This window comes from Nicotiana tabacum, chromosome 22, assembly GCF_000715075.1.
Source record: "Nicotiana tabacum cultivar K326 chromosome 22, ASM71507v2, whole genome shotgun sequence".
In the NCBI taxonomy this organism is placed as follows: domain Eukaryota; kingdom Viridiplantae; phylum Streptophyta; class Magnoliopsida; order Solanales; family Solanaceae; genus Nicotiana; species Nicotiana tabacum.
The window spans coordinates 163,022,699-163,034,403 of NC_134101.1; the positions used below are offsets into that span (position 1 = coordinate 163,022,699).

An 11,705-nucleotide genomic window follows, 5' to 3' on the forward strand; every position below is an offset into this window, starting at 1 on the left:
AACCGGGCTATTTTCCTGAATTTCTCCCGAGATTTCTTTGCCCTTGTAAGCTACTACCGCTTTGTTATAGTTCCATGGAACGACAGTTGGATCTGTCATAGGCCTTTATGACGCGTGGCCAATAACCACGGGCTCATCCATCCTTGGTGGATTTACTGCCCCCGCACCACGTAGGTCCCCTTGGGCACATACATTGTAGCTCCCTTGTTTAACTCAAACCTCCTAGGAGGACTCAGTGACATCTGTTCTTTCTTGCCGCCTCGAGGAACATAGAGAACGACATCTTTGGAGGGTGTTGCCCCAGTTTCAACTTCAACTTTCTTTTCCGTATTCCAAGGGATGGTTTTGCTTTTCTTCTCTCCCTTGTATTGTTTTGTGACAGCCCTTGGCTTCTTTTCCACATCAGCTATAGTAATGATAGCTTTTAGAGCTGAATCAAACTCTTTGTATTCACAAATCATTCCAATAATCAGCCTGTTGTTGTGAGCCGGTAATGGATTGTTGGTTACATTAGGAACGTCCTCGTCTTTTAGCACGATTCTCTTTTGTTCTATCAGGTTCTCCACAGCCCTCTTCAGGGTCCAACAATCATCTGTATCATGCCCTTATGCCCCTGAATGGTAGGCGCATCGAGTACCAGCTCTATAAGCGGGCGATGTTGGATTCTGCCTGGTTTGGGGAACAGGCTGCAACAAACCCATCTGAACAAGTTTAGGGAACAAGCTGGAATAGGATTCACCGATGGGTGTGAAGTTTGTCCTCTTGGGTGGTTCACGGGCGTGGAAGTTGTTTTGTGGAGGTCGGGGTTGTAGTGAGCTTGGTAAGGAGGTTGATTTCTGGGAAATGGAGCTCTGTTTTGATTAAATTGTTATTCTGGCCTGACGTAGGGTTTGGCGTTCATTACTGCGTATGATTGAGGAGCCATATCGTAGGCCACATCCTGGTGGGGGTAGTAATGTTGTGGGGTTCTTTCAGATAAAAGAGGTCTGTGTGGACGGGATCTTCTTGTACTTCAAGTGGCCATTGCTGCTTCTTCTTTCTTCTTTCGGTTGGCCACACCTCCAGACCTGCCTTGGATTGCTTGGGAGGTCGCCCTTATAGTATACTGACTTAAGATTCGCCTTGTTTTCAACCCATTTTCAACCATTTCAACGATTTTTATGGCTTCGGCAAATGGCTTACCCATCACAGACATCATGTTTTGAAAATAATCAGTCTCTTGGGCCTGAAGAAAGACCGTGACCATTTTAATTTCATCCATGGGAGGCTTTACCCTGGAGGCTTGCTCATGCCACTTGACAGCATATTCTCGGAATCTTTCCAAGGATTTCTTCTTTAGATTTGTCAATGAGTTCCTGTCAGGGGCAATGTCGATATTGTTCTGAAACTGCTTGACAAAGTGCCGAGCCAGGTCATCCTAGATATGACAACGGGATATATCTTGGTCCATATACCATTCATAAGCAATGCCGACCAAACTCTCTCCAAAGTAGGCCATGATGAGCTCTTCTTTTCCACCTGCTCCCCGCAACTGGTTGCAATATCTTTTGAGATGGGCAATGGGACCCCCGTGCCCGTCATATTTCTCAAACTTCGGGGTTTTAAATCCCAATGGTAGATGCACGTGAGGGAACATATACAAGTCGGCATAAGATATACTTTTCTGTCCACTCAGACCCTGTATGTTTTTTAGACTCTGCTCCATGTTTCTCATCTTTTTGTCAATTTCCTCTTGCTCAAGGGTTTTTGCGGTTTTCTCTTGTCCTGCGGTGAACTCATACCGGGGCGGCTGTGGGTAAGGAACAGTAGTAAATTGAGTAGGTTCTGGTGGGAAGGATGGCGTTTGATAGGTAAAAGATGATGGGTCAAAGCTAGGCCTAGGCAGTGTAGGTTGTGTCGTAGCTGAGCAAGGTGGCGCAACGAATATATTTGAGGCCGCACCTGACATCAACACTCGAGGGCGAGCCTCAGAAGGTGTTCCAACACAGTGGGCCGAGATGGTAGTATATTCCAGTGGGGTATTGGGGTGACTGATCGGGACGTTGGAGGTCCCACTTGCCCTAGGAAAAAGCTCAGGAAACCCAGGGATCACACTTGGTGGTTCTCTTCCATTGGCCCAGGCATCCCACATTTCCATTTGCGGAGACGCAGAATTCTGTTTTCCTCGGCAGTTGCCGATTCTGAAGTTGGGATGCCCGAGCTCGGACTATCATCCACAATAGGAATCGTTGGCAGAGGAATTTACGATGACATTTCAATGCTTCCTTTCTATCTCGTGAAGTATGGTCCTCGGCAGTTGCCGATTCTGAAGTTGGGATGCCCGAGCTCGGACTATCATCCACAATAGGAATCGTTGGCAGAGGAATTTACGATGACATTTCAATGCTTCCTTTCTATCTCGTGAAGTATGGATGTGAAGCCAGACTACCAAAAAACCAACCACCTTACTATAGAACTTGGACTTAACAGTAGACAACAAACCGGTCAGTTTGAAGCAAATAACACATAAGTAATTGCACGTTGGAGTGTGATACACCTATACAGTTAAATGTGTTTCTGCATGTTTCGCAATGGTGGCATGTTTCATCCCGGTTTTGCTTACTTTCCCCCAGTTTTTTCCACTTTGGATTTTTGCACTTCTATCTCCTTTTTCACTCTTTTCTTTCCTCTTTTTTCCTTGCTTTTTTTTTCATTTTTCTTTTGAATTTTCTTTGGCTCTCTTTTCTCTATTTTTGGGTTTTTCTATCGGTTCTTTCTTTTCACATCCCTCTCTTATTTGAGTTATTTACAAAAACATGACCGGATCCGATGAGGATTGCCTATGTATCACAACGCTGCGTGAAACAGATCATCATGTAGTTCAAGAAGTAAATGCGACAAATAAAGGAACAATTTTTTTTGGTTTTTTTTTTCAAATTTTCATTAATACAACTTCTACTTTACTGAATTACAAAAGACTCGAAACATACTTTTTCTAGGAAAAACTTCAAATAGACTCAAGACATACTTTCTCTAGGAATTTAAAACCCCAAATAGACTCGAAATATGCTTTTAAAAATGAAAATACATACTCGAAAAAAGAAAAAAAATACAATCAAGAAAACATCAGTGCCTTCAACCATGTCCTAGGAACACCAACTGGTCTTGCAGCGGGCCTACGTGCCATGTCATCTTGGAGCCGATAGAGATCCTCCATTATCTGGCGGACAAAGATCATTACAGTGGCGAAGAACATCGATCTGGTCATATCCTCACACGCGCTGCATTTCATTGTGATGTAGTCAGCAATCCTTCTGACCCTTTTTCTTATGATGCTCTTTTCTTGCAACAAACGCCCAATCTGCTGGGATCTAGCCTCTAAGACCTGGGTGGCAGTGTGATTTTGTTCTTGCAAGTGTTGTAGGTCCCCTTCCAACCGTGCCATCAAGGCGTAATAATGTTCTCTCTCGGCTTTAAAATTTTTGGCTTGTTTAGCCATTTTAATTTCGAGGTTGCTAATCTCCTTTTCCCAACCTGTGACCCTTCTTTCATATCTTTCTTTCATCTGTTGAACAAAAACTGCACGCCCCTCTGCATTTTTATCCAGCCTTGTTCGTACTTTTGCTAGCTTAGACTCAGATTTCTGCAAGTCATCTTCATAGTCACGCACCTTTTGGGTAAGGTTGTAAATGAGCCTTTCATCTTTCCTGCTTCTGCCCGGATTCTTGGCTGCTATTCTCAGCTGTCGAACCTGGACTCTAAGAGCTTCATTTTCTTGAACCAATCTTTTCCTCTCACCCTCGGCCTCTTGTGCCTGTAAATCATTGTTGAAGGTGACATTTCTCAACTCTTCTCGCAAAGCATGAATGCTGGCTTGATATTTCTTTTCCTTTTCCCCCCAGGCTAACCTTTCCTGAATTTTGTCATCAAAGGCTTGAACATGGGATCTTTTGGCAGGCCTCTCAGGTTCGGGCTCCGGCTCTACCTCATTGTTCGCATAGAAGCTCCTTTCAAACTAAGCAGCATAATTGGGATCAACTTCGCCCTTAACCGGGTCTGCTGCCTGGGTGTCACTTTTTAGATACCGACAATAATTCCAGTCCCTTTGAACTAAAGCCTTGGGTATCGTTGCTTCTGGGTGTAATTCAATGACTTAGGTGCTTAGATCTGCCTCTTCGGGTATCACCTGATATCTTCCCAGTTGTCTTAGAACTCTTTGTGGTGCATATGGTTGTATAATCCTCACTCCCATCATCATCAAGTAGCCCTTTGAAGCGGTCATGTATATGATTTCTGTTACCGGGAGCCATCCTATGGTCCATTCAATTTGATTTGCTCTCAATTTTCTCAAATTGGAAACCCAAGCTTCAAACCATTCTGGCGGTTTGTAGTCTTCCACTCTTTCCTCATACTTTTTGATGAAATTGGTCTCGTCCGAAGCATATCTCATGAACTTAGGATGACGGCAAAGGTGTTCGATCATCCACATTTGAAGAAGAACATTGCAACCTTCAAAAAATTGAGCCCCAGATTTGCATAGGGTTAAAGCCCGGTAAATGTTCGCCAGCACTAATGGGACAAGTGTATGATCTTTTTTGTCGACAAGGACCTGTGCGATTCTGGCCATATGAATGTCTATTGTGCCCTCCGCATTCGGAAAGACCATGACCCCTAGAAATGCCACGATGAAGGCAAACCTACGATGAATTTGCCATATGTTCTTGCCTTGTTTGTTACTCAACCCCTTTTCATGTGTTTCAAACCCGGCTGAGTGCCCGAACCTAAAATATAGGAAGTAGAAAGAGCAACACCCTTTGCTCGCGTGGGCCTTGTTCATTTGTTTGCTGATATTCAGAAGATCGAAGAATTTGTGCACCGAGGGAGCCCTGGGGAATATGAGTTGCTGCTTTCTTAAGTCTTGACCGAAATCAATATACCCGGTTATTTCTTCCAGAGTAGGTGTGAGCTCAAAATTCGAGAAACGGAACACATTGTGAACGGGATCCCAGAAGGCTACCAAAGCTTTAATTAAATCCTCCTGGGATTTGATGTGCATGATGTGTACTAGGGAACCCAATTGTTCTTTCACCCATTCTCGGCCATCATCATCTAAATCATCCCACCACCTGCGAAGCTGCAACCGAGACCGTTCTATGACAGATTGCGATGAGTCCTAGACAGTATTCATTTGTACCTACGGAGGGTTAAGGTTAGGGTTGACTCTTGTGGACTCTTTTTGCAAAACAAGTTTTTCTTAAGAAAATCAACGGACAAGGACCCCTTTTATTGCTATGTTAGCAAAAATGGTCGTTTTTACCAACGTGGCCCCTTCACAATTTCAAACGAATTTTTAGGCACGGGGGTAAGTATTTAATTGGAAAAGACACATTTTAAACAGACTTGCCTGTTCCTCCCGAAAATAGCCTTTCGACAATTGGAATGTAATCTAAGGCTACTCCGGTAAGAAACGACTTAAAATACAACCAAAGCTAGGTCGGCTTATTGTTTTGACCAAAGCCCTGAAACACCCTTTATTTTATTATTTATAAAAATGAGGCCGAACCTTATGTGAGTTGCCTACGTATCCCATATCCTGTGAGAATCAGACCTGCGTAGTTCGGTCAATTTTGACATAAAAACATGATATTTGACTCACTCTTTTGAAATACATTTTCTCTTTTTTTCCTTCTTTTTTCAAAAATTTGGCAGAGGTTCGAGATATTTTCAAATACCGGAATTTAGAAATCGAGTAAATTCTCTATCCTACCTCACTCTTGATTTTTCTCTTTATTAACCGGTCAACATGCAAGCCGAAATAAATAAATAGTCTCATAGCACGTAGGATGCATCAAGTTTAACTTCTTAGTCCAATTTTTTGAAAGGTTGAACCTATTCAATACTTGACGTAACAGAGGTCAGGCCTAGCCCTCTCCTTTTGTTATCTTTTGCGATGGAATGAAAGCACATCCAATCTCTAAAGGTTGGGATTAAATAAAAAACAACTTATAAAATGAGAGACGAGTCTTCTTTCATATATTCCAAACTCTGCAGATTTATCTTTTTTGTACATGTGTTACACCTCCTTTTTACCCACCCGAGGGGGTACATAAGGGAGTTTTTCCACTTTAAGTGACATTATTCGAAATGGAATTATTTATTCAATTAAGAGTTGCCACTTGGGATAGTTTATTTGGTGTCCCAAGTCACCGGTTTATTTTTAAATCCCAGATCGAGGAAAAATCGACTTTCCTTTTGAAGTCTGCGAACCAAAAATTCTAAGTAAGGAATTATGTTAACCCGGGAGAAGGTGTTAGGCATTCCCGGGTTTCGTGGTTCTAGCACGGTCGCTTAGAAATTACTATTTGGCTTCAATTGTCTAATTACTTATTTTAGGACCTATGTGCATTTACCTTTTAACCACTTTTAATAACTTGATTTATTCAAAAATTAAAGAATTGAGTTACGCGTACGTATACTCTTTTCTTTTGACGCGTCAAAATCATGTCACGCGAACGTGTCCATGATTAATAATGCTTTTGTTGATTTATTAAGAAAGTTTGGTTGAAGTTGTGTGAACGCATCCCTCGAGTCTTTTAAGTATTTAATTTGCAATTATATTACGCGAACGTATATATAGTCGCAATACTAATCTAAATCGGGCCTAAAGCAAACTACGAAAGTTCAAGGCAATTTTTATACTAATATTTTTATTTGTTTATATGAGGGCCAAAAATTAAAGGATTTTATTTGTATATGGCACACCCCAAATTATTTTAAGAAGAAATAGTTCTTGATCTAAATTTGTGAGGGCCATGTGTGATTTTAACAAAAGATGGCACACCTCCAATTATTTTTAAAAGGTTTGCTAATTGCATACATGCTTGGGGTTGGTGTGTTTACCCTTTAATCATTTTAGAAAAGGGAGTTGGGCCAGCAGTGGCCCATTAAGGTTCATATCAATCGAGCCCAGATTCGTAGACTCTGGAGGTCCAGTTACTAATACCAAATTCACACAAGGTTAAAACAATAAGAAAAAATGAATATAGCTCATGATTGTCACGTGATTGCAACAAATTAACAATTGACAATTGAAATTACAAGGTTTACTTTTGGCTTACAATTAGATAGCTACCAAACTACTCTCATAAATCATTTGACCATTGGCAGTAGCTAAACATCCAAACACAAATGAGATTAGTCTAAATGTTGTGCAATTTCTTAGTTTAATTACAGAATAATTTCAATTTGAACTGAAATAATCAAAGCGATATATTTTATTAGTTTACCACTGTAAGCATTTTGAATATGAATCACCAATTTTTGGAGAATAAATCATCACTCCAGATACAATGGACTAATCATGAGATAATTTAAGCATGAAAGAACCTGTAAGCTAAACTAGTGACACATCCATAGTAATGGGCTTAAACAATGACATTGGGTAATTGCATAAATCAGGAGATAGTTTCAATTACATCATTTAACTCAAATAAACAATCAGAGAACTAGAAAGCTTGTACCAAACAAGATTTGCAGTCGAATCTGATGATGGAATTTAACACTATCATAGCATAAAACAATTCAAGTTTCCATTTATAAGTGCAATAGAGTACTACAAGTAAGTTTGTACATACATGAAGGCAGGAAAAAAAACAGCAATTAAAATACCAAATAAGGTTAGAAGGCCAGGGAATGAAGCTTAGCAGTGACGAGCTAACACAAACAACACCAGAACAATTGCAGCTTAATGGACCCAGCAACGACTAAAAGCGAAAGCCGACTTTCAAATCCAGACAAGATGAAAACCAAGTAGCAGAAAAGAAACAAAGCTAGAAAACACTCTATTTATCCAAAACACAACTCAACAATTGCACTAATAGCCTACGCAACTCGGACAGAATTATGACATGAAAACAGATTTTTTTTGAATAGAACAAACAGGGAAAACATAGAGGTATAGACATACCTAGCTTGCAAGAAAATAACCAAAATGACTAATCAATGATGGGGATGAAGTCCAGCAACAATAGTGAACGAATCAGCAGCAGAGACAGGGATCGACAAGCTTAAACCACATCAACACTGGAATTTCGGACCTCAAACTCAAAACCAACTTGAACTTCATACCGATCTTCCTTTGAAAACCAAAATCAAGAGAAAGAAATAAACACTGAATAGATTCTGTTTGAACGATTTTTGTTTGAAATTTCTCTTGAAATGAAGTAAACTCGACTGAAGAGATTGGACTCAAACCATTGTGCTCTTTGTTTTTTTTTTGTATGTTTTCTGGAAAAAAAAGGAAGAAGAAAGTTTGAAGAAGTGACAACTAAAAAAAACCTAGAAATTTCGACTAAGTTTTCTGAAGTTTTATCCGATTTTTTCTGATTTCTTCTTCTTCTTCTTCTTCTTCTTCTTCTAGCACATAGAACTTACCTCATATATATAGCTTTCAGAAATGTCCAAAAATCTGCCCAAATTTGAAAAATCCTTCAAATTCTTGAACAATTTTTGTAGGCGTGGATTGATTCACAGGCTCCCATTCATCCAATAAATCGTTCTTTTTGTACAAAAATCCGCAGTTTTGAGGGAATAATCGTACTCCTCTCTGACAAATCTGTTGGGAAATAGAGGTGACGTGGAGAGGGGGACCGACTTGAATGAGCTCGCTCGAAACTCAGGCGAGTTGAAGCCAAGCTCAGTGAAGAAGAAGCACAGTAGCACCGCTTCTCTGATTTCTCTTAGGGTTAGGGAGTTTGGGGAAATATTATAAGGAGGGTTTTATATTAAGAAGAACAGGGCGGGTTGATTAATGGGTCAATCCGATTTCTTGGACTGGGTCGAACCGGTGGGGAAAGGGTTCTTTGGGCTGAAGGTGTTAATGTTTGGGGTTGGTTTAAGGGAAAATATTTGGGCCGAATTTGGGGATGGCCCAATTTCACCAAATGAACTCTTCTTCCAATTCTTCTTAATTATAATTCCCTTTTCTTTTCCTCCTTTTTAATTAAAAATCCTAAATCATCTAAAAATGTGAAATTGAAGTAATTAACTAATTATAAAAATTATAAACATTACTTAAATCTATATTAAAAGTAAAAAATCAATAAACTAAAAATAAAAGACAAAAAATGTAAAATGAGTTATTTTTTGTGATTTTCAAATTTTATAAAATAAATAATTACTGATTAATTCTAAAAGTGTAAAAACAAATCCTATCATGATATTTTTTGTATTTTTTATGATTTAAATAAAAATTAAACAAGCAAGAAAAATGTAAACAATTAATAAAAATGGCAAATAATTAATAAAAAAATTTATTTTCTTAAATTTTGTAGGAGTATTTCATGTATGGCAAAAATCACGTGCTCACAATACATGAATAAATTCTCTCATTCTTCATATCATATTGGAGGCTAAGGTCTATGTCATTTTTTGTGTATTTTTTCGGGTGGTATTATAGACAGGTAAGGGTTGATGCGTAACCCCCTCCACCACAAGTCAGCATAGTAATGGATTTAATAAAAGAAAATCTAAGTAATTGAATTCTTTTAACTTAAAGTCAGATTTCTTTATTTTTCAATTAAATGGAGAATAGGACTTGTGGAGACTACAATGTGCTTGAGGAATAAATGCATCTTTTCACGAAAGAATAATTGTTCAACTGTTCAATAAATGTTTATTTTTAGTTTGTCAATAACCGTACGTACTTTATACAAAATATGTTGAAGCTTAAAATTTAAGCACTACTTCAAATTATGGGTGAACGTACGATCTAATTGAATATTAAAAATCTTATTTGACCTTAATTTTTTATATAGGACAACAAAGTACGTCGTAAAATTCAATTCTTGTCCGTGTAGAAACACCGTAGACAGAAAATGTTAAACTTTTGAGAAACTTAAAGTTTCCATTATCAGCCATTTCACAAAAAGTATGGCTTTAATTTCTTTACAGCCCCCAGCCAATTAGTACCCCATTTTGAGGAAACATGACAAGAAAGAAAAAGAGAGAAAAAACACAGTTGGTAGGCTAATTAAGAGCCTACAGCTATGTTTTTTTTCCATACAATAAGTTAAAGCCATATAGCTTTGGCATTGATGAGCATTTCTTTAAGAGAACCATCAACATGAAGGGAAATAACATCCTTAGCTGAACCAACAAACTGTCCACCAATGAAAATAGCTGGAACACATGGATTACAACCTAAGCTTCTCAAAGCCACTGCCATTTCTATTCCTCTTGAATCTTTGTCCAATTCATGAACAGCTGGGCTTGCTCCAATTTCATAGAATAGTGCTTTTATGCTATGACACATGCAACACGAGCTCTTTGTGAATATTACTGCTGCCCTCTTTGATGCCAACTCTCTAATCTTATCCATTATTAGTATCGTAAATCTTAAGATGAGTTCAACGAGAACAGAAAAAATCTCGTGTAGAACAGAAGGGAGTATTGCAAGTCTAAATGATGCTAGTGTTGTAAGCTTTAGTGATGTTTGAGGTTTCATATCTTAGGTTATTTATAGGGATTCTTGATAGATAGGGATTACATTGTTTATCCAGAAAAGGCGGGGAAAAAGATTATGAAGCTAAAAATGAAAGGAGAAAATTCCTTAAAGATATTTCTTCTTATAAAGGAATCAAATATTTAAGTATGGAGAACTTAACAAAATAAAATATTAAAAAAAGTGTGAGCATTTTGATAATGTTCTTGATTTTGACCACTTATATAGTTATATGCTATGAACAAGTTGATGAACAGAGCCGCCCATAACGATAATACCAGAGACTCCTGCAATGTCCGTACAGCTATAATAACATTGTTTAGAATTACTGTACGAGGGATTTAAAAGGTAAAGATTTTATTCCTTCTATAGCTGATAAATTCTTATAATTAATTGAAAAACTTTCGGTGATAAACTACTAAATCTAGTATAATAGAGTATTCAACTATTTCAAGAATAATGATGTGTAAAGAGTCTAAAAAGAATACTACTGTATCATTAGATATAGAAGAATGTCGAATAAAATAAAACTATGCCTTACACATATAATTATACAATGCATGCGCAGAGGCGGATTCAGAGGCTTATGGGTTCCTACCGTAATTTCAAATTAATATGCAATAATAATTGGGTTCACAGTTAGATATTTACAAATATTTAGTGATTTTTTTAATATAAATACAGAGTTTACGCAAGAGTTACTGGGTTCCCGAAAACCCGTATTACATGCTCTACATCCGCCCCTGTGCATGCGTACGTAGGAGAATATCATCAATAAAACTTGGGTCTGAAGAATTTTTTCTTGTGAACAAGGGAGCAATGTCGTCACACAAGTTCAGCCACTAGATTCAAGATGTAAAAAGTTATAATATTCCTCATTCCTCTAAATATGTTTAGTAGATAAAGTCAATTTCTATGGAATCAAAGCAGCTAATAATTTGAAATGTAGATTCCTCACTTTATCCAAAAGGAGATTTTCATGTTGCAGAGTAAAGGGGTGATTTTCTGGGCAGTTACAAGTGTGCTCGTTTTGTAGTGGTTATTATTGGAGGATCTACAGCTGATGTGTGAAAGATAAGAACTTATCCTATTTGTTCTCACCTTTAATTTGCTTATCTACGAGATTCATCAAACCAAGATTCCTTTTTCGCCGAAATAATGGTTCTCCATAGCGGAACCAAGCCGTTTGTATCAGAATAAGTTGTTGTCTCTTTATATATGAAAT

At 38.2% G+C, this 11,705-nt stretch overlaps 1 protein-coding gene and 1 long non-coding RNA gene across 2 annotated transcripts; both read right to left on the reverse strand.

Moving 5' to 3' along the window:
* Positions 1 to 7,395: 7,395 nt before the first annotated feature.
* LOC107827630 (uncharacterized) lies at positions 7,396 to 8,725 on the reverse strand. The gene is made up of 2 exons (XR_001657570.2): positions 8,413 to 8,725; positions 7,396 to 8,114 (listed from the first exon to the last, which is right to left on the reverse strand). It is a non-coding gene; the product is annotated as an uncharacterized LOC107827630 (long non-coding RNA).
* Positions 8,726 to 10,048: 1,323 nt separating this feature from the next.
* Positions 10,049 to 10,483, reverse strand: LOC107827631 (glutaredoxin-C11-like). Its single transcript, XM_016654804.2, has one exon. It carries the CDS (start codon positions 10,481 to 10,483, stop codon positions 10,049 to 10,051), a length of 435 nt encoding a protein of 144 aa, XP_016510290.2.
* Positions 10,484 to 11,705: the final 1,222 nt, after the last annotated feature.

Excerpts from the sequence above, each read along its gene's own strand:
- LOC107827631 (XM_016654804.2), bottom strand. The coding sequence starts at position 10,483 with ATGAAACCTCAAACATCACTAAAGCTTACAACACTAGCATCATTTAGA.